General features: G+C 38.6%; 2 protein-coding genes across 2 annotated transcripts; both read left to right on the top strand.

Moving 5' to 3' along the window:
* The first annotated feature begins 3,289 nt into the window (after positions 1-3,289).
* On the top strand, positions 3,290-6,527 carry LOC135477467 (fibrinogen C domain-containing protein 1-like). The gene is made up of 3 exons (XM_064757583.1): positions 3,290-3,616; positions 5,027-5,191; positions 6,229-6,527. The coding sequence occupies exons 1-3, from the start codon at positions 3,511-3,513 to the stop codon at positions 6,516-6,518; spliced, it is 561 nt and encodes a 186-aa protein (XP_064613653.1). The 5' UTR covers positions 3,290-3,510; the 3' UTR covers positions 6,519-6,527.
* Positions 6,528-15,517: 8,990 nt separating this feature from the next.
* LOC135477824 (fibrinogen C domain-containing protein 1-like) lies at positions 15,518-23,110 on the top strand. The gene is made up of 5 exons (XM_064758028.1): positions 15,518-15,653; positions 18,031-18,188; positions 19,825-19,921; positions 21,604-21,768; positions 22,815-23,110. Exons 1-5 carry the CDS (start codon positions 15,518-15,520, stop codon positions 23,075-23,077), a joined length of 819 nt encoding a protein of 272 aa, XP_064614098.1. The 3' UTR covers positions 23,078-23,110.
* Positions 23,111-24,126: the final 1,016 nt, after the last annotated feature.

Below are 24,126 nucleotides of genomic sequence, written 5' to 3'. Positions count from 1 at the left end.
GGTCCTTTTCAGTTCATATCTAGCTCATGTGTTTCTCCCGGTTTCCTCCATCAATACATGCTGTCCGCCATCGTATAAGTTAATTATTCTTGAGTGCAATGTAAAATATCAATTCAAACAATAAATGAATATATGGAGGGTCATGCAGTGAACCCCATTTCGAGTATATATGGTGCAAAAATGTGAGTTTGAATGAAGAGATATTTTATCTTCGATTTCAACAAATAGACTTTGATTTGAACAAAGAATGTGAGTGAATTTATGTGAATGAGTAATAATCCAGTTGAAGACAACTCTGGCATGTCAAGATGACTTTCGGTGACCTTGCTGGCTTAAATAATTAAAGTATATCCCCAGCGCTTGGCCTTACAAACTGCAGATGGATAGTCTGACGTCCCCTGGATCCATTCCGATGGTTTAGAACGTCGAATACAAAAAAAACCTCAAAAAAAAACACAAAAAAGAACAAAAAAAACCTTAGTCATTTAGTCATGAAACATCAGAAAATCTACTCCGCTACGATCGAGCCACCGCTGACCTTCTGACCTCACAGTGGTACATTCACTGCAGGCATTAAGCCACTGATTTATAAAATACGGACCAGGTCTCGTTAAAACCGCACTTTGATTACGGGGGAATAGATCGCAGTCGTATGAGACTTGCTAATTCAGCCAAACCTTCTAAAGGAAAAGGCCGAAGGACGAGCCTTATAATATCCCCCAAAAATCTGAACGAAAAAGACTTCCGGAATTTATCTTCCTGAATGCAAAGTTTATTTACCTTTTTTTTTATTTGAAACAGCAGCCTGTGACACGAACTTAAAGAAGTCGCTAGAAGCCGCTGTGTGCGCATGAACATTTTAAATTTACATTTCTATTAGTCACCAATCGTTGTTTCCATTCAGTATAATTGAAGCCTTATTTATTTTTGCCGGCGATATAACACAAGTGATTAACTTGATCGTTAGTTTCACGGCGTTGAGGGGCAGATTGTGCCCGTCAGTGAAACTCACAATGGGCTGGCCCGACTGCATGCATCCTTGTGCCTTAGTCCTGTATCGCTCAACATGCCTTTAAAAATGTATAGTCTGTTAATTGTGAAACCGTGAAAACTTTTCCACAAACACGACCATAATTCGGTGGATGTCCAATAGGTGTCATGCGAACCAGTTAGGAGCGCATTTGTATCATCTATGTGGTCGATATATGAGCGAAAATCGGCCATCGTATCATGCAGTCTCTATGCTTTTCCCAGATCTAATACGACTCCGGTAGCCTTTCTTTCAAGATATTTGTTGTAAAACTGTTTTACTTATAATATTTTCAGAGTGCTATTAAAGTTGTGCACACGTAGGGGTACAGTGGGTAGGCCTAATGGATTCGACTATGCTTTGCAGGGCTTTTCAATACACAATCGAGGGATGTATTCACAGCCATGACGTCACCCGGCCAGAGTTCCGCGAATTAAACCTAGTATTTTTAATTGCACTTTACAGATTAACATAGCCTAAATATTGTGTTCAGGGAAAATTTATTGTGAAAATAATACAAAAACTGCGGTGACCAGCTACACCAGTAAAGGCTGTGCAACAGAGCTTTGTTAAAAACTGATTTTTTAAAACTCTAAGACCTTACCTTTCCTCCGTGATGTTTCTCCTATAGGGATCATGGAATAGATATATTGGCCCGCTCACTTTTGTTAGTTCTTACATCGACAGGGAGAGGTACAGTACTGTACTTGGCGTTATTCTAGTGAATCATTCAGTTATGGTTTTGTCCAGAATTTATCATCATCATAGGCTGATATCGTACAGGTCAAGTATTTCTTGTGTACAAATGTTTGCAGAGTATTACCACGATCGATGTTTCGTGTATTGATGTAAATCACAATTAATACCACGCCAGGAATTGTTTTTTCAGATCACACCACTTTTCTCGAATGCGCATATCCTACCGATTGTACAGTAATACAGAAATGCAGTCACACAAAGAGCGGCGTGTACCGAGTGTTTCCGTTCGGAGTGGGAAAAGGCTTCGTTGTGTACTGTGACATGGTGACGCAGGGAGGTGGATGCAGGGAGTGGAAAGGTTTCTAGCAACCTGCGGATGGTCGTGGGTTTCCCCAGGGTTCTGCCCGGTTTCCACCCACTATAATGCTGGCCGCCATCGTATAAGTGAAATATTCTTGAGTACGGCGTAAAACACCAATCAAATAAATCAAATAAATAAATAAAATGACAAACCTGTAACGCTCGTCATGATTTACGATTGGTTTGAGACTGTCTGCTACGACGCCTAGATCTACGTCTGTTAGACAATTCTAAACAGTGGAACGCCGTTTCAGAATTAAACAATCAGGTCATGTGCATTTGTGGATAACTCAGTGCAGAACAACACCAAGTTAATAAGGTCCGTGGTGATAATTTGATCTATAATACAGCCTATAATACAGTCACATATTCAAAAGAAATAACAAATGTTTCAACAAATTAACTTATTTTTTGTATTTTATTTGATATTTAACACCGGAATTATGAAAAGGAAAAACTCTCGTACCTTGACAAGTATCTGAAAAAAAAAACTCCTGTCGCAAGAGCAGTAAGAACTAACAACGTCTGAGATCAAACTTTTGTCCAAAAAAAAAACAAATAAAGAAATTTGCATTAAACGACTAAAATGATTGTTTCATTGGTTAAAAATACCTCATCAATACGGTCCCTGTGAGTTCAAGTTTAACTCATGCTGGCTTCCTCTCCAGACGTACGTAGGAAAGACTCTCAGCAACCGGAGGATGGTCGTGTGACTGCCCCGGGCTCTGCACGGTTTCCTTTCAAATTAATTATAGCCGCCGTCGCATATGCAAAATATTCTTAAACACGGCGTAAACCACCAAGTAAATAAATAAATTTGAGGTCAAAGCGATCTTAGATTATGCTACCCCTTACTGCTTGCGCTAATAAATTATCCAGATAACAGGTATGAAGAAAAATCGGCTCAGCTACTGTAAAAGGGTGGTACACGTCACGTTAAGGAATGATATTGGAAATCGTGGGATTGACAAACCAACTGAGTTAGACGTCGACCGTGTGGTAATAAATCCAATAAATAATCATATGCTTCTGTGAAGCGAAAATTACTCTGACATGCGAAATGACGCTTTAACAAGTTGTTGTTTTAAAAAAGGTAATACATTATTTTAAAGCATTCTGCAAGAGAAAACTCTCTTCTGAAAACCACCTAACACCAACACATGTCAAACAGTCCTACATCCATATAAAAGTGCATGAACACGCACATACAAATACCGCAGAACGATGTTCTTAGGTTGGAAATATATCAATAATTCATATTTTAATTATGCCTTTGGCAACAACTTGCGGATGTTCGTGGGTATCCGCTGGGCGCTGCCCAGTTCCCACATAATCTTGACTGCCGTCGTATAGGTGAAATGAAACACCGACATAAAGTAAGTATGTCTGTGTTTGGAAAATGGTAAACTTGATGTTAACTGATGTTCCAGGTGTTTCAAAGACGACAAGATGGCTCTGTTGACTTCTTTCGTAACTGGCAGAATTACACCGATGGGTTTGGTAACATCTACGGCGAGTTCTGGTTGGGTGAGTTACCTTAAACAGGTCAAAGGTCCTGCATTAAATCTTACTTAACTCAATTTAATATCACCAAGTCTACATAATCAAGTAATTATAGATTTTTCATTGTTAACTGGCTTTGGCGGGAAGTATTTTTACCATGGTTATACTATTCTAATCGTTTATTTGACGACGGTCAGTATTATGGTGGAGGGATATTGAAAAATATGGTGCATGAAGTGACTCAGCAGTCATTGGTTTTCAATGTTGCAGGGAACAGAGTCGATTTTCTGTGCATGAAATCCCAGTCAACATTTATAACGTAAACATGTGAATAATTTTTAGGTAAAATTCAATTGTAGGTATCTCACTCGCACTTTAATTGCAACTGTTCAAGAACGATTAACTATTATGTCGAATAATAATCCTAAGTGTTTATGTAGCGTTAGAAATCATTAAGCCAAAACAGACACTCGTGTATCAGCCGTCAACCAATAAGGACGTTTCAGGTCAATAATCGCCAAGTATATTCCCCAAAACGACGTATAACAGAAACCATTAAAGAACTGAGGAGGTATACAAAGTACGAAAATAGGATGGAATTATTCAAATAGAAGCAGTGAACAGTTTTCAACGGTGTTGGAAAGACGCAAGGTATGTTCTAGGCGACTGAGTGAAATCAGTATTCATATCTTTTACCGTCCTTCCATATCAGTTGTAGATAACAAGGTATACATGTAATATATATTATATAGTATTCACTGATCAACAAGTGAGTTTGACACACCCAAACCCATAGGCAGCTTTAAACTTTAAGGTATTTGTGCGAAACTCTAGAACTGTTGGTTATTGTTTGCCATCGGTTGGCTGAAACCGACTCAACATATGAACCTGTATATCAAATAGGGATTCTCTAATCGGGAATGACTACGATACATGGAGTATTCCTATCATTCAAAGTGTTCAATTCTAGCCTGCTGTAATATAAACCAACAATTTCTTGTAAACAGCCTTAGTTAACATAAGAATGCAGTTTACCTCTATTTAAAACTGCAGATTAAAAGTGAAATCTTTATCGCAAGGGCTTTTGACTACCATTGCGATGACGTCGCTGAAACCTTTTATTTCCAGTTGCCGTCCTACCAACACACCGCTGAAACTAATTTCTGTCAGTTTAGTGTAAACGTGAAATGTGATCACAACAGCCGCAGATTAAATCTGCCACAGTGAACATACATACCAAATAAGAAATCATTATTTGAACCAGTTTGCCTTGAATTGCGATTACATCTGTCAGATATCATGACGATATTATCCATGTAACATAATATGCCGAAGTGATAAAATACGATGAACTGCATCCCACAAACAGCGCTTAGCGAGGTAGTTCCCACATATACAGTAGCCAGTCAAAACCATCCAATTTTGTCTCCCCAGGCCTGCAAAAGATTCATCTCTTGACCTCTCAGGCGCACTTTGAACTCCTCGTGAATATGAGAAGCTACACCCTGGGAACGGGTTACGCTTCCTACAGCAGATTCCGTGTGGCAGACGAGTCTCACAACTTCCGACTCTTACTGGGCACATTCAAGGGGAATGCCGGTGAGTTGACCGACATTTTTTCTGAAAAAAAAAAACACAGTCTTAGAAAATAAATTAAAAAAATAAACATATCAACTAAAATCAGGCAAATATTTGCCCTAAAAATTTGCAACTAAATGTGATTAAAAGCTCATCAGTTGGTGACTGTAGGAATGATGGTGGGAAAACTCTGGGCGAAAGGTGGAAGAGAAGCGACCAAACTTATAAGCGTCAAATATTCGTGGTGAAAAAGATTGGCCGACACCCTTAGTAGGCATACTCAAACAATGGGTCTGAATTTGGGGAACGGCAATAGGCCAATGTATGACCGGTTTATAGATATCACGAATACATGTATTAGGCATTATATAGGCCAATCATTTTTTAAATCAAAATATGTAGACCTATGCATGCTCGCCATTCATTCCCAACATATCAATATATTGATCAGTTCTGGTCATCTTTGGTGTTTTTATGTTTGATCACATCATGTGATATACACTGTACGTGTGTCAGTATCACTTGTGATACCCTGACCACATACAGCACTACAAGGTCTGTATTAAGACATTTGTGGTGAAGGTAACCATGAGCCAGTATTATATCAGATGTCAGAACAACCAATATAATTTTGGTAACAATGCTGGCTTTGGCCCTGTTTATTCGAGTGAGGAAAGAATTGCGACTAAGTAAGTTTTAATTGATTTCATCCCCCCCCCCCCAAAAGAAAACAAACAAACACAAAAAAAACCTCTTTTTTCTTATTTTTTACCTTACTGCAAGGATCTTTCTAACACGTTACTTTGACCGTATACTGGTGACTAAAGAAAATTTGATGCTAACTTATATGGCCGCTTCGACCCTTTAATTTTGGTCACCCAATTTTGCGGGTAAAGGCGAGTCTGGATAGTCGCTGGTGACTAACTTTTTCTTTTGGACTTATCGACCAGATCCTTCTCACAGTAAACACGAATCAAATGAATAAATCCAGTCAATATGAGCTGTGCAATAGTCTATGTGTCTACAGATTTAGAGTCATTTTTTCTTTGTTCTCTCAGGTGACTCAATGGATCACCAAAATGGCTTGGAGTTTTCCACATATGACCGAGATAAGGACTACTACAAAGCGAATTGTGCTGCGACATATCATGGGGCCTGGTGGTACAATAGTTGCCATCACAGTAATCTGAATGGGCTGTATGTTCATGTGAAGGAGAAGTCCACAGTAAATACTTCATCAGTAACGTGGCACCAATGGTCGTCTAAATATCTCCCTCTTCAGTTCAGCGAGATGAAGATACGCCCGGTGAAAATCCACAAAATAGACGATACTCGTGATTGTTTATAAATTATAGGCGAAGACAGATCAAAAGTTCGTGGTAATTGTTCCTTTGAACTTTCACTTGATCTTTCTTTTTTTTTTTATTTTTCTTTCTGTTTTTAACCCTTCAAAATATTTTAAAACTAAAACTATTTAATAAATGAATATGATTCATGTCATATTTTATCATTTGCCAACTATTTTAATATTTAGAGGAGAAAACACAAAATTATTGAAGCTTTTGAGAAGGAACTATTTACAAAACATCCGTTGTTTCTGTAGTGGAGATATCACTCGTAATTGTAGATTTTTGAAACACACTAAACAAGGCGCGAGCTTGGAGTTCATTCTTTTTCAAAAGCCTACAGTTACTAGTGTTTTCTCCTACTTACACGACACCATAGACCAGTGCAATAATTACACATTATTTTTTCAAGAACTGACAGTTTATGTATGTGCATAACAATACAAACACTTGGAGAATGGGGTTAGCCAGATTTCTGTGGAATATCTTTAAACGGACACCCTTCGTATAAAATAAATGCAAGATATCTTGCATGTGAAGCAGCGTGATTGTTGTGCCTCCAGCTTGTCATGTTGGTACACAGTTGAGATCATTGGTATAAGGCGGCGTAAATTTTGTGAGCCAAAGCCTGTAGATGCGCAAATCCAGCCATGTCTAAAAGAATACCAGTTTCCCTCGCTCGGAGATGAAGTTCTTTCAAATCTCAAGTGGAATCGAATCCGGTTAGAAAAAGAATGGACGACATAACAAACGTTATAAAGTCGGCTAAAAGGAGAAGGTTGCATGGCGATAGCGGAGAGCTCACTGAAGTAAAGGAATGATTTAGAGCCTTGTGTTCGTGGGTTCGAATTCCGCTCTACCGTACACCGCACGAAGGAGCACTAAAGTGGCGCATGTTTTCACCACTAAAACTGCTAACACCAAATTGTGGATTCTCGAGAAATAATAAACTGCTCAGGCAAAGCGTGGCGTCACATCTGTCGTTTAACAAGCAGAGGAGTATATCCATAACTTCCCGTCACACCAGTAAAGCACACTTTTACTGTTTCCCACACAGCCCACATTTTTGGACTATAGAAATTTGCTACTATTTAATCATTGGCATAAACAGAATAAAAACTTTTTTAACTGAGGGAAATTGACCGTCCGTTTTTTATCACCAATTTGAGACCATTTGCTCCTATCGCACTGTTGTCTTCGCTCTAGTTTTATTCTCTATGGTCTAAGTCTTTAATAATGTGGCATATAGATCGAGTAGTTTTGAGTAGTTTTTGGGTATTCTCTCTTAACACAAAACTGTATTTCCACTGGTGTTAGTGCTCCTGAACACAGCAGTAAACATACCCTTGTTAACTGTGTGGACTTTATTGTCTGGCGATGCTGTCATTACTTAACGTGTATATATATGTCATAAAAATATTATGGTTTTCGGGTTTTAACTAAATTTTAGTTCTTTTAGCTGGTCTTTTAACATGTCCGTCTGTGTTTAGTTCATTTTTGAATATTGTCTGATCAAAAACAATTCACTGCTTCCTGGTGTTCTCGCCACTGTGTGTCTTGGCCGACCTGGCGTTAAGCCATAGTCATTCAATCCTGTATTAGTCCTGTATGTTGGGAATTAGTCGAATAGCTTTATACAACATTGTACAAAATTGTACTCCTATTTAAGCTCTTCTAGTGCTTGCTACAGCACTGTCACCTTTTGTCCTTCTCCTCGCTAGTGGATCAGAGAAGAATAATTGACAAACCGTTACTGTTAACTAGCCGACACATAGATTAGCCTTGGGACGAGTCAAGGCCGGAGATAAGACGCCAGAAGCCTGCCGTACGTAGTGCAGTTACAGTGCAACTATAAATTTATTACAAGAATTAGTTTTAAATTAAGTAGAGATATATCATACATCGGGATGGCAGGGCAATGAAGATCGTTCCACGTGCGACTAGCACACAGATTCGTCCGACAATAACAACCCGAAACACAACAACACGACACAACTTCCAAACCTAGTGAATTTACGGAAAAAACAGCTAATTGAAAATAATTTCCACTATTGAACACATATACTTGAAAAAGAAAGAAACAAATAATAACAAAAAAACAAATGTGTGTATGTATGCATGTATGTATGTAGGTATGTATGTATGTATTACGCTTGGCGCTTTACGTCTTACTCAACAATGTTTCGAATAATATGACGAGGAGTCATTAAGTGTGTGTATATGTACTGTGTCTTCTTGTCTCAGGGCAAGTCCATGCCACAAAACTGCTGTCACTCTCCCTAGCCCGAGGCTGTTCTGATGTTAGATTTGGCAAAAATGTTGTCCCGCCAAGGATGGCCCCAATCCAACATCACAGTGTGCTTCATGTAAAAACCTATTTCCACTGCCGTGGCAGGTTGTCACAAAAAAAAAATGAATTATTAAATTTCTCTCCACGGATCTAAGTTTGCAGACAGTTGTGTTTCTTATTGTATCGTCTGTCGAATTATCTCAAGCACATTTTCGATCGCTCATTTCCTAGGGTGTGTGGGCCCGAGATTCCTTGGTAATGCTCAAAGCGAACGGTTGTACTGACTGTCTCGACATAGACGCAAGGAGTTTAATTAAAAGTAAAAGCAATTAAGTACTCCCGTGGTTGTCACTGTGGCGATTTTGTGGATTAATGTTTTTTTGTATCAGAAGAGTGTAAAATTTGATTGGTTGTGAATCGTGTGACCCTTCGGCGTCAAAAATGATTAGAATTCATGTTTTAATAATAACACACATGCATTTCAGTCATCACTGGTTCTAATGTGAAACAATGGCTTTACAAGTATAGTTCTGGAGTGAGCAGTGTTGAAGCAATGGCTGAAATTACGCAATAAAAATGTCATTTGCTATCGCTTTACGTCAACTGGGCCATGTGGTCGTCGTGTGGTAACAATGGACCAACATGTTCATGATCTGGCCTAACTGGGAGCTATCATGCACGAGGAATGGCAGCATCTTCGCCGTCTGAGTATCAGGAGGCAGACAGGTGGTATGATACAAATTCAGGTTGTCATCCAGGTACACAGTGGATACACCCGATCTACAGTTTCCACCTGGCAAAGGGCTGTTGCCACTGATTTCTGAATATAGAATATGTACCATCTCTAGTCGGAGCGACAGGGTTCGTTCGAGGCCTCTAAACTTCTTGATTTTAGATGTGATTCCAGATGAAGAAAGTGCTTGGAAATCATGTTTTCTCAAATAAGAGCTTGAAATAACGGTTCTTATTTTTTTGGAGTATCAAGTATCTTACAGCCAACATATGCCTGTTAAATGCTTAAAGAAATTTATCTAGACTGCAGGCCAAAGTGGTCGAACACAATTAAAGCTCTCATTATACATATAGGTGCTAAGGGAGATAACCACCTGTTGTTATCTGCCGGTCCTGACAATCTAATACCGCTCTCATGTTTAGGAAAGTAATATTGTTTGTACATTAATGACGGCGTAATGAGCGAAGGGAATAACACTTCGTCTCCATGACGACGACGGACTGTCGCATTTGTCCTTCTAATGTTAACTGGGAGTTATATGACACACATGTAGATAAAGAGAACACTGGTAGCTGTGGGTTGCATATAATGTATAATGCTTCCAAAGCTGGATCCCGAGCAGTGGGTTGGGAAGTGGATTAACTTTTGTCAAATCGATTTTAGGATAATCTCGCAAGGTAAGATTGGAATATCCATGGTGCCTCTAAAACACAGCAAACACAAACCATATTTACAAATGGTTGGGGGATATTCCAGTTGAAGACAGTGGCCAAATTTTCTGGATATAAACAACCAGCGAGTATACAATCTAGCAGGGCATAAAATCTTTGCGCTACAAAGGTAAAGCGGGCGAAGAAAGAACAAGATTAAATGACCTGCCTTGTTTGGAGTTTCAAATTACTAATGTTTAAGAAATACATGTACAGACAATATATTACAACATACCCTGTCTAGTATTTACATTTACTTAAATATATGCCTTCATCAGCCGCCTATTATGTATGGGCTTAAGTCTCGGTGTCCACGTGAGTTCTCTCTTCCAGCGTTCCAGCCTTGGAAACTGCTCTTCGGTTGGCCTTTAAATTGTTTGTTCACGGACAAATTTAGAGGTTGCAGTTTGTCAGTGTAACACGCTGGAACATAAATATTGTTCCGCATCAGTTTTGCCAGTAAATTTTCTCCCTGGCGCGCCTTAAATGCAGCAACTTGAAATTGGAGCGATGGACCAACCTCCATTGCCTCACTGTGCTTTATATGCATGTAAAGCCTCAGGTCAATACATACAATACCTGTTAAGATACCAACTCTAACATTTTTGTCTAACAGTGATTCTAATATACACTATATACTAAGTCAGAAATTCAGTAATTCACGGTATTCAAAATCCACGAACCCAATCAACGATTTAATATCCCCCTCGTGCTATTGTGTCCTACATGTGTGCAAACCCTGACCCCAATATCTGCAGTGGTTTAACAGATACCACCCTAACACTTTGTTTAAAATTGCACTCTCTGTTATTCGACGCCGACGCTCAGGGTTCGACATAAGCGACTCCTCTCCTTTATACAGGCGAGGTGAAAAATGTCCAGGCATTTTTGTGTGGGTCGTAACTTTAGGACTTTCCTTGGTTTCTGAAAATATGGGACCATGACCTCGTCCACATACCTCAGCATGGACTCAAGTGGCTAAAAGTTTGTGTACTACTCCAACCAGCATGGAATGTGACTGCTCCACACTGGGACTGGTTGCCGCCAACATCAAAACAAAATACCCTCAAATCGCGCTTTTACTGTTATTATTTTTTTGTATAAAATGGGTGTTTATATTATAATGTGCGCTATGGAGTGTTTGGTTTATTAACGCTTGGTTTATTTTTTATGAATGCTAAGGATCAACCGATCACAGAAGTCGATGCCTGAACAAGGTACAAATCATCTGCACCGAAGCTAACCTGCACGTGTCTCCCAACTGTGTAGGTGTAGTATAGATTTAACGCGCGCAATTTGTACACATGCTGACAGTAGTAAAACTGTGGCAATTCCTGCTTTTTCTCCTGGTTATGCCGAAGGCAACCGAACTGTCGTTAGTAACCACCTCATTATTGTCAAATGTATTTCAGACATACTTATAGCGGAATCTAATTTTTTGGTATAAGTTTGATTTCCGTTTTTTTAAGCCGATATGTTTTCCTATGGCTCCTGAAATTTGGAAGCAGTTCCTTTCCTGTCTTTCGTTTCAGCACTTTGTTAAGTAGGGTATGCATTATATGTATATAGGCAGTAGGCCTATTAAGGTTTCTGCGAAACGGTTGGTTTTTATCTCTCAGTATGCAGCTTGGGTTGCGTCGTAAGATATAAAAGTACAAAAGAGCGCAACAGCTTTCTTCTTTGGGAACTAAAATTGGCTTTACACTGCAGTTTTCTTAATGGCCCAGAGGTCAGTGCAGAGGTAAACAATGATAACTATCAAACAACTATGTGTGGAAAAAGAATCCGAATGGGCGTTGGGTTGGGTGGGTGTACGCAAAACTGTCCTCGCGTTCTTGGTAAGTTCGTCAATGACGTTTTTTCCGAAATTTTTCAACTATCGACGAAACATATGTAGAAAATAGAGGGGTTATTAAAAGATGTAACATTTTTTTCATGTGTCCTTTAACAATGCTAAATTCGCCATATAATAATGCAGCATATGGTGGGCGGTTCATCTGTGTAAGAAGCTTAATATATCCATAATTACTTTTGGTAGTTTGAAATTTGTGCGTAAAAATTATTCAGCATGGAAGACATCAGTTTTATATCCGTTTCTATTTGCTCATGCTGGTTTTCTCTCTGGTCGTACGTGGTCGCAGGTGCGCATGGTCGAGGGCTTCCCCCGGGCTCTGCCCAGTTTCCTGCCACCATTAGTGAAATATTCTTGAGTACGGTGTAAAACACTAATAAGATAATGTCAAATAATAAGGTGCAATAAATTCAGTTTTATTCTGTCTACTTGAATTTTCTCGAAATTTCCTCCAAACTCAGTGTGTCACACATTGAATGTGAGTAACGGAAAACGTTTTTATATGATTGGTGTTTCAAGCCGTCCTCAAGAATATTTCACTTATACATTAGGAGGGTGCCTCCTGCAAACATTTGTCTATAATCTGTACACATCTGTTTGTGAAGACCTCTGCAGTGTGGATCATATATACAGTGTATGCATATGTTGACAAAATCAGCAGCTTTATTCACACACCAGGGTCCTATTGCCCAGGAATGTAAAGACACAACAAAGATACTACGCTTTTATGCAACGTTATATTTTTTTTCAAAATTTTACACCATTAAAATTATATGTATATTAATCTATTTAAAGTTTGGCTGGAGGCTGGACAATTTTTGACTGAAAATAACTGGCAAACAAATCATTTATGAATTTTGTCACATATGCACGAGGCTCATTTTCTGTTTTTTAAATCAGTCATATGGTGGTATATATATTTATGGGCTATAACAATGACCAGCCCCAGCGTCGATTTGTAACACATGTATAAGCAATAAGAATGGCCATTATAAGAATTACTGGCCCCTGTGTGGAGGTGATGCTGTTGTATTTACATAAAAATATTTTACATATTTTACATAAGAATGACCAGTCCCTACATGAAGGAGGTTTTACAGTGCCTATTTGGTCTAAAACAATGACCAGCTCCAGCATGGAGGTAATTGTGCATTATTTACATAACATATTAGAATGATCAATCCCCATGAGGAAGCAGTTCTAAAGTGCCTATGTGGCACTAGGTGGTTCTACGTTTTTTTCGTAAAAAAATTAGAATGACCATTCCACACGTGAAGGTGGTTCTACATGTAGAAAATAATTAAAAACTAGCCTCGGAGCAATTAAATATGATCTGTCCACAATAATGTGAGACAATCCAATACAATGAAGGAATACTAGTCTGAACACGAAATTATCCGCACGAAATAATGACTTCAGCAGATTACAGAACAATCTGTACACATCTGGAATATATAGAAAAACAAACCCACCAAAACCAAATACAACAGTAAATCTTAACAGTTACAATTGGAGTAATCTTAGAATTTTTAAACATTCGTTTAGTTGACTAATTTTTCTCTGACCAGGGGATATTTTACTTCGCAAAATTCTAAAATTGCAGTAAAATTGCTCTCTGTTCTACAAATTCTCATGCGATTTAAATTCAAAGCCACTGTAACATATATACAAAAACATACTGGTCAGTTTATATAGGTAAAAAAGTTTGTGCTGGTCCCTAATACATCACACATGTCACACACATGGCAAACACATGTGACCCTCATTTTAAGCGTTCTTCTAGTGTATGCTCTAAAGTCCACATGACCATAAATCAGTTCACGTTACGTCTCAAGAAATTTTACACTCCGTCCTGCAAAAACACTGGGTTTGAGATTTCATCGTCGACCTTGCTGTGAGAGTTTTGTTATGTATACGTGAATGTATTGATGTAATCTGGCTTAATCCGACTCCTTCATTTGGTGTAGACTTACGTCGAGTCCGTTAACGTGTATATCTGGTTTCGCTTAACCCGGATCCTGAAGACAGGGGATACGTTTAGTCCCAGTGCACTGTATACGGGTTTTGATCAAGGCGTATCTGAGGTTTACATTACAAAATTCCACTGCGATTCAAGTCTTCCAGCAGTCTTGATATATAGTGTTTCGTCTCTGTGTCAGTTAAGATCCATGTCACCGCTTTAAGACAATTGTAACCGTCGATTTAATATTTTATTTAACTGATGTTTTTCGCCGTACTCTTTCAATCATACGTCAGCGGCCAACAATATAGTGGGGAAATACCGTTATAGCTGTAGATGCTGTATGCAGTATTATAAGATGTAAAGTTATTTAAGTGTTGTCAGTTGAACGCCGTTTTTCATGGAATATTTCAGTCAATCTATTTCTTCTCCGTATTATCACTGTTATTGACGTAAGACAAAAAGCACAAACACTTTAACCAATACATTCTTAAATCTTGCAGAATGAAGGCAGAATATGGGGTCGGTCAGTTGACCGTGTCATATATACGTGTCACCAATTGCAACAGAAACATCACGTTCTCTTTTGCCGAACTTCGCTCTTTCCCTCCATTTAACATTGTATCTTGTTATCTTGTTATATGGGACCATACATGTTATGATCTTCTTTTCAGAGTTGTGCTTTTTTGAACTGAAAGTAAGACCGCCTACATAATTTAAATATTTTCGGCTGAAAACATCGCCACATACTAGTATAGATATTTGCTATCACGTATGTTCAGCGTCACAACGGAAATGGTTTCCAGTGACGTTACCTTAAATTGTAAAACAGACGACAACGTAATTATACAAGAGATGTGCTGTTATAAAAAATTGCATGCCTATGTCATGTGACACTGTAAACGTATACAGCATTTATCAGATTTGTTTCTCAATCTATCTTTGAGAGGGAGAATTTTTGTATGATGACTACTTTTGAAGACAAAAAGGACAGGTTGATCTCTGCGAAACATACCCTCAGTTAAGATTTTATCACAGGTTGAATAGCCTGGAGTTTATTATGGTCAACTTCACACCCTGTCTGAGACAGGAAATACGCTTGACCTCCCTGTGTGCGATACCAATATTATTTAGTGTTCAATAGAGTACAACTTCACTAATCAGCTCTTTTAAACGATACACAAAACGGTTTGTTAATTTCTCAACATTTAAGTTAGGATATGTCTTAACAGTTACAAGTAGAAAAAAACTTCGCATATTTTCTCTTATGACGTAAAAAAGGCTTTAAATTACAGTTTTCTTAACATCAGTTGGGAAAAGCAGCATGCGGTGATGACGCTAATAGCTGTCAAAACAGCCCACGAATCCGGTTTGAGCAAGCAGATATAAAGTCACTGTAGAGTGTATGTGAACCTACAATCTTCAGTGGAGAGCTGTCAGATTGTAACAATCCAAGATGTTGTCCGTTATGTGTGGACTTCTTTTGTTCAGCGTCGGCTTTGTGGCGTCTTCGTATAACACATTTTTGAAGAAGTTTGATGTTCAACCATTGGTGAAACAAGCCGATGAAGACGATGTTTCCACGTGGACCGGTATGTACATCTGATAACATTTATTTATACTAGTTTGAGAACAGTGCGGTAGTTCACACGCATGGAGTTGTCACCGACTAAAACATGAAATAATACGAAACCGTCATTGTTATCTTTTTGAGACAAAGTAAGCAACATGTATTTCGCATCGGAAACACTATTTTAAGTAGACGATAAGTGCAACTGGGAATTTCACATAATACTTCATGCAGTGATTAAATTTGCCGTAAAGTTTAAATTTTCCCTACACTATTACAAACTTAGCCACGTAAAGAACTAGTTACTCTGAGCTTTGTTTTCACTTGAGGAGCTCTCAACCGAACTTAAGAACCAGATGTCAAAATAAGAGTTTAAATTTAAGACAAAGGTGACTGAATAAGGCCAATGGATTTGTTCATTCCCATTGAAAAGCATAGTACACTAATGCAGCACAGTGACCCCGAAGCCTCTCACCAGTGTGGTCCTTTTCAGTTCATATCTAGCTCATGTGTTTCTCCCGGTTTCCTCCATCAATACATGCTGTCCGCCATCGTATAAGTTAATTATTCTTGAGTGCAATGTAAAATATCAATTCAAACAATAAATGAATATATGGAGGGTCATGCAGTGAACCCCATTTCGAGTATATATCGTGCAAAAATGTGAGTTTGAATGAAGAGATATTTTATCTTCGATTTCAACAAATAGACTTTGATTTGAACAAAGAATGTGAGTGAATTTATGTGAATGAGTAATAATCCAGTTGAAGACAACTCTGGCATGTCAAGATGACTTTCGGTGACCTCGCTGGCTCAGATAATTAAAGTATATCCCCAGCGCTTGGCCTTACAAACTGCAGATGGATAGTCTGACGTCCCCTGGATCCATTCCGATGGTTTAGAACGTCGAACACAAAAAAAAAACAAAAAAAAACACAAAAAAGAAAAAAAAAAAAAAAACCTTAGTCATTTAGTCATGAAACATCAGAAAATCTACTCCGCTACGATGGAGCCACCGCTGACCTTCTGACCTCACAGTGGTACATTCACTGCAGGCATTAAGCCACTGATTTATAAAATACGGACCAGGTCTCGTTAAAACCGCACTTTGATTACGGGGGAATAGATCGCAGTCGTATGAGACTTGCTAATTCAGCCAAACCTTCTAAAGGAAAAGGCCGAAGGACGAGCCTTATAATATCCCCCAAAAATCTGAACGAAAAAGACTTCCGGAATTTATCTTCCTGAATGCAAAGTTTATTTAGCTTTTTTTATTTGAAACAGCAGCCTGTGACACGAACTTAAAGAAGTCGCTAGAAGCCGCTGTGTGCGCATGCACATTTTAAATTTACATTTCTATTAGTCACCAATCGTTGTTTCCATTCAGTATAATTGAAGCCTTATTTATTTTTGCCGGCGATATAACACAAGTGATTAACTTGATCGTTAGTTTCACGGCGTTGAGTGGCAGACTGTGCCCGTCAGTGAAACTCACAATCGGCTGGCCCGACTGCATGCATCCCTGTGTCTAAGTTCTGCATCGCTCAACATACCTTTAAAAATTTATAGTCTGTTAATTGTGAAACCGTGAAAACTTTTCCACAAACACGACCATAATTTGGTGGATGTCCAATAGGTGTCAGGCGAACCAGTTAGGAGCGCATTTGTATCATCTATGTGGTCGATATATGAGCGAAAATCGGCCATCGTATCATGCAGTCTCTATGCTTTTCTCAGATCTAATACGACTCCGGTAGCCTTTCTTTCAAGATATTTGTTGTAAAACTGTTTTACTTATAATATTTTCAGAGTGCTATTAAAGAGGTGTACACGTAGGGGTACAGTGGGTAGGCCTAATGGATTCGACTATGCTTTGCAGGGCTTTTCAATACACAATCGAGGGATGTATGCACAGCCTTGACGTCACCCGGCCAGAGTTCCGCGAATTAAACCTAGTATTTTTAATTGCACTTTAGAGATTAACATAGCCTAAATATTGTGTTTAGGGAAAATTTATTGTGAAAATAATACAAAAACTGTGGTGACCAGCTACACCAGTAAACGCTGTGCAACAGAGCTTTGTTAAAAACTGATTTTTTAAAACTCTAAGACCTTACATTTCCTCCGTGATGTTTCTCCAATAGGGATAATTGGATAGATATAGTAGCCCGCTCACTGTTGTTAGTTCTCACATCGACAGGGAGAGCTACAGTACTGTACTTGGCGTTATTCTAGTGAATCATTCAGTTATGGTTTTGTCCAGAATTCATCATCATAGGCTGATATCGTACAGGTCAAGTATTTCTTGTGTACAAATGTTTGCAGAGTATTACCACGATCGATGTTTCGTGTATTGATGTAAATCACAATTAATACCACGCCAGGAATTGTTTTTTCAGATCACAGCAATTTTCTTGAATGCGCATATCCTACCGATTGTACAGTAATACAGAAGTGCAGCCACACAAAGAGCGGCGTGTACCGAGTGTTTCCGTTCGGAGTGGGAAAAGGCTTCCTTGTGCACTGTGACATGGTGACGCAGGGAGGTGGATGGCTGGTGAGTTTGTAAATAGGGATTATAAAATGACAGGGGCCTCCGTGGCCCAGTTGGTTAGCGCGCTAGAGCAGTGTAATGACCCAGGAGTCTCCCATCAATGCGGTCGCTGTGAGTTCAAGTCCGGCTTATGCTGGCTTCCTCTCCAGCGGTAAGTGGGAAGGTTTCTAGCAACCTGCGTATGGTCGTGGGTTTCCCCAGGGCTCTGCCCGGTTTCCACCCACCATAATGCTGGCCGTCGTCGTATAAGTGAAATATTCTTGAGTACGGCGTAAAACACCAATCAAATAAATCAAATAAATAAATAAAATGGCAAACCTGCAACGCTCGTCATGATTTACGATTGGTTTGCGACTGTCTGCTACGACGCCTAGATCTACGTCTGTTAGACAATTCTAAACAGTGGAATGCCGTTTCAGAATCAAACAATCAGGTCATGTGCATTTGTGGATAACTCAGTGCAGAACAACACCAAGTTAATAAAGTCCGTGGTGATAATTTTACACAAAATACTTAGAAATGTAGTCAGATCTCGATCTATAATACAGCCTATAATACAGTCACATATTCAAAAGAAATAACAAAAGTTTCAACAAATTAACTTATTTTTTTGTATTTTATTTGATATTTAACACCGGAATTATGAAAAGGAGAAACTCTCGTACCTTGGAAAGTATCTGAAAAAAAAAACTCCTGTCGCAAGAGCAGTAAGAACTAATAACGTCTGAGATCAAACTTTTGTCCAAAAAAAAAAATAAAGAAATTTGCATTGAACGACTGAAATGATTGTTTCATTGGTTAAAAATACCTCATCAATACGGTCCCTGTGAGTTCAAGTTTAGCTCATGCTGGCTTCCTCTCCAGACGTACGTAGGAAAGACTTTCAGCAACCGGAGGATGGTCGTGCGACCGCCCCGGGCTCTGCACGGTTTCCTCTCACCTTAATAATAGCCGCCGTCGCATACGCACAATATTCTTAAACACGGCGTAAACCGCCAAGTAAATAAATAAATAAATCAATAAATTTGAGGTCAAAGCGATCTTAGATTATGCTACCCCATACTGCTTGCGCTAATAAATTATCCAGATAACAGGTATGAAGAAAAGTCGACTCAGCTACTGTAAAAGGGTGGTACACGTCACGTTAAGGAATGATATTGGAAATCGTGGGGTTTGACAAACCCACTGAGTTAGACGTCGACCGTGTGGTAATAAATCCAATAAATAATCATATGCTTCTGTGAAGTGAAAATCACTCTGACATGCGAAATGACGCTTTAACAAGTTGTTGTATTAATAAAAGTAATACATTATTTTAAAACATTCTGCAAGAGAAAACTCTCTTCTGAAAACCACCTAACACCAACACATGTCAACCAGTCCTACATCCATACAAAAGTGCATGAACACGCACATACAAATACCGCAGAACGATGTTCTTAGGTTGGAAATATATCAATAATTCATATTTTAATTATGCCTTTGGCAACAACTTGCGGATGTTCGTGGGTATCCGCTGGGCGCTGCCCAGTTCCCACATAATCTTGACTGCCGTCGTATAGGTGAAAAAAAACTTCGACATAAAGTAATTGTGTCTGTGTTTGGTAAATGGTAAACTTGATGTTAACTGACTTTCCAGGTGTTTCAAAGACGACAAGATGGCTCTGTTGACTTCTTTCGTGACTGGCAGAAGTACACCGATGGGTTTGGTAACCTCTACGGGGAGTTCTGGTTGGGTGAGTTACCTTAAAAAAGGTCAAAGGTCCTGCATTAAATCTAACTTAACTCAATTTAATATCACCACGTCTACCTCACCAAATTACCACAGATTTTTCATTGTTAACTGGCTTTGGCGGGAAGTATTTTTTACCATGGTTATATTATTCTAATTGTTTATTTGACGACGGTCAGTATTATGGTGGAGGCAGACTCAGCAGTCATTGGTTTTCAATGTTGCAGGGAACAGAGTCGATTTTCTGTGCATGAAATCCCAGTCAACATTCAAAACATAAACATGTGAATAATTTTCAGGTAAAATTCAACTGTAGGTATCTCACTCGCATTTTAATTGCAACTGTTCAAGAACGAATAACTGTTATGTCGAATAATAAACCTAAGTGTTTAGGTAGCGTTAGAAATCATTACGCCGAAACAGACACTCGTGTACCAGCCGTCAACCAATAAGGACGTTTCAGGTCAATAATCGCAAAGTATATTCCCCAAAGCGACTTATAACACAGACCACCTAATAACTAAAGAGGTATACAAAGTACGAAAATAGGATGGAATCATTCAAATAGAAACAGTGAACAGTTTTTAGTTGTGTTGGAAAGACGCAAGGTATGTTCTACTCGACGGAGTGAAATCAGTATTGATATCTTTTGCCGTACTTGGATATTAGTTGTAGATAACAAAATATGAATCTCGATTGAGCTGTTATTGCAACTGTTCATATAGCTCACAGATCGCTAGACTTTTGTCAATAATTTCCAACAGCACTATTGTACTCATTGTAAAATCTTGGGAAAGACGTTTGATGCAGTGTCTTTGAATCATTACTTTTGAACCGTTAGGTTTTTTTTTACTATATATTCATGTTTACCATATATATATATATATATATATATATATATATATATATATATATATATATATATATATATATATATATATATATATATATATATATATATATATATATATATATCTTACATATTCATTGGTAACGTGTTCTAAATTTGTTTTGGAGACAGTTCTTACCATTATTGTGGTATATGAATTTCGACTTCACACTTACACATTTACCGTAACTTACTGTCAGCATCATACGCATTGCTTTCCAGTGACGTGACCTTGTCAAGAAAAGTAAAATAATGTGATACCAAGCAAGATTTCCAGCGTTTGTAGCAAAACCATGCATTACATGCAAAAGGTCAAACCGGACTCGTTTAGCGCAGGCCAAATTACATCCAAATACATGCCTTTTATTTCAAAATGGAAAACTAGGTCACCACGTTACTTGAACGCCCTATGGCGAGCTTAATCTCTTTGGAGCCGAAATAAGTAAATTTCTTAAACTTTATAGCGCTGTGAAGTGTTCTCATGTATTTTAAATCTCATGGGAATCCGATAAACGTTTCTTGAGATTTACATCCAACGTGGCGAATGGGTAGATCTGCGATGTGTAAAAGTTTTATATGCTAGCACGTGGCCGGAAGATGTTGTAAAAACAGTGTAAATGAATAACAGCAGCGATTTGCAGTTTTGTAGAAAACGCCAAAGGAAGTACTAAAAAGAATAATTATTCTGGTAAGAAGAAAAAACTTCTAGCATTCAGCTTGGAAGCTTGTTCATAAGTGATGTGTCTGTTGGTGAACAAAGAGTTGATCACTACTGGTTGACAGTTTTGTCTCCCCAGGCTTGCAGAAGATCCACCTCCTGACCTCTCAGGCTCATTTTGAACTTCTCGTGAATATGAGAAGCTATACCCTTGGAACGGGTTACGCTTCCTACAGCAGATTCCGTGTGGCAGACGAGTCTCACAACTTCCGACTCTTACTGGGCACATTCAAGGGGAATGCTGGTGAGTTGACCGACATTTTTTCTGAGAAAAACATAATTTAAAAAATAAATTAAAAAAAAACACATCAACTAAAATCGGCCAAAATTTTGCCCTAAACATTTGCAACTAAATGTGATTAAAAGCTCATCAGTTGGTGACTGTAGGAATGATGGTGGAAAAACTTTGGGCGAAAGGTGGAAGAGAAGCGACCAACCTTATAAGCGTCAAATATTCGTGGTGAAAAAGATTGGCCGACACCCTTAGTAGGCATACTCTAACAATGGGTCTGAATTTTGACGTCACAACGGCAATAGGCCAATGTATGACTGGTTTATAGACATCACGAATACATGTATTAGGCATTATATAGGCCGATAATGTTTTTAAATCATCCTATGTAGACCTATGCATGCTCGCCATTTATTCCCAACATATCAATATATTGAGCCGTTCTGGTCATCTTTGGTGTTTTTATGTTGATCACATCATGTGATATACACTGTACGTGTGTCAGTATCACTTGTGATACCCTGACCACATACAGCACTAAAATGTCTGTATTTAGACATTTGTGGTGAAGGTAACCATGAGCCAGTATTATATCAGACGTCAGAACAACCAATATAATTTTGGTAACAATGCTGGATTTGGCCCTGTTTATTTGAGTTAGGAAAGCATTGCGACTAAGTAAGTTTTAGTTAATTTCTTCCCCCCCCCCCCCCTCCAAAAAAAAAGAAAACAAACAAACACAAAAAATAACCGCTTATTTCTTATTTCTTACCGTACTCTGGGGATCTTTCTAACGCGTTACTTTGACCGTATACTGGTGACTAAAGAAAATTTGACGCCAATATACATGGCCGCTTCGACCCTTTAATTTTGGTCACCCAATTTTGCGGGTAAAGGCGAGTCTGGATAGTCGCTGGTGACTAACTTTTTCTTTTGGACTTATCGACCAGATCCTTCTCACAGTAAATACGAATCAAATGAATAAATCCAGTCAATATGAGCTGTGCAATAGTCTGTGTGTCTACAGATTTTGAGTCATTTTTTCTTTGTTCTCTCAGGTGACTCAATGGATCACCAAAATGGCTTGGAGTTTTCCACATATGACCGAGATAAGGACTACAGCAGTAGGAACTGTGCTGCCTTATATCATGGGGCCTGGTGGTACAATAGTTGTCATGCCAGTAATCTGAATGGGCTGTATGTTCATGTGAAGGAGAAGTCCACAGCAAATGCTTCATCAGTCACGTGGTACCAATGGTCGTCTAAACATCTCCCTCTTCAGTTCAGCGAGATGAAGATACGCCCGGTGAAAATCCACTAAATAGACGATACTCGTGATTGTTTATAAATTATGGGCGAAGACAGATCAAAAGTTCGTGGTATTTGTTCCTTTGAACTTTCACTTGATTTTTCATTTTTGTTTTTTTTTTCTTTCTGTTTTTAACCCTTCAAAATATTTTAAAACTAAAACTGTTTAATAAATGAATATGATTCATGCTATATTTTATCATTTTAGTGAGATAATTATCGGACTATAGAAATGTAACATGCTGTAAGGCTGATCGCATTATGTCCAATGACTAGGCAATCACATGCCAACTATTTTAACACTTACAGGAGAAAACACAAAATTATTATAACTTTTGAGAAGGAACTATTTACAAAACATCAGTCTTTTCTGTAGAGGAGATAGCACTCGTAATTGTAGATTTTTTAAACACACTAAACAAGGCGCGAGCTTGGAGTTCATTCTTTTTTAAAAACCTACAGTTACTAGTGTTTTCTCCTACTTACACGACACCATAGACCAGTGCAATAATTACACATTATTTTTTCAAGAACTGACAGTTTATGTATGTGCATAACAATACAAACACTTGGAGAATGCGATTAGCCAGATTTCCGTGGAATATCTTTAAACGGACACCCTTCGTATAAAATAAATGCAAGATATCTTGCATGTGAAGCAGCGTGATTGTTGTGCCTCCAGCTTGTCATGTTGGTACACAGTTGAGATCATTGGTATAAGGCGGCGTAAATTTTGTGAGCCAAAGCCTGTGGATGCGCAAATCCAGCCACGTCTAAAAGAATACCAGTTTCCCTCGCTCGGAGATGAAGTTCTTTCAAATCTCAAGTGGAATCGAATCCGGTTAGAAAAAGAATGGACGACATAACAAACGTTATAAAGTCGGGTAAAAGGAGAAGGTTGCATGGCGATAGCGGAGAGCTCACTGAAGTATAGGAATGATTTAGAGCCTTGTGTTCGTGGGTTCGAATTCCGCTCTACCGTACACCGCACGAAGGAGCACTAAAGTGGCGCATGTTTTCACCACTAAAACTGCTAACACCAAAGTGTGGATTCTCGAGAAA

This window comes from Liolophura sinensis, chromosome 11, assembly GCF_032854445.1.
Source record: "Liolophura sinensis isolate JHLJ2023 chromosome 11, CUHK_Ljap_v2, whole genome shotgun sequence".
In the NCBI taxonomy this organism is placed as follows: Eukaryota; Metazoa; Mollusca; class Polyplacophora; order Chitonida; family Chitonidae; genus Liolophura; species Liolophura sinensis.
The sequence above is the reverse complement of the archived record's forward strand: the minus strand, read 5'-3'. Positions and strand labels throughout refer to the sequence as shown.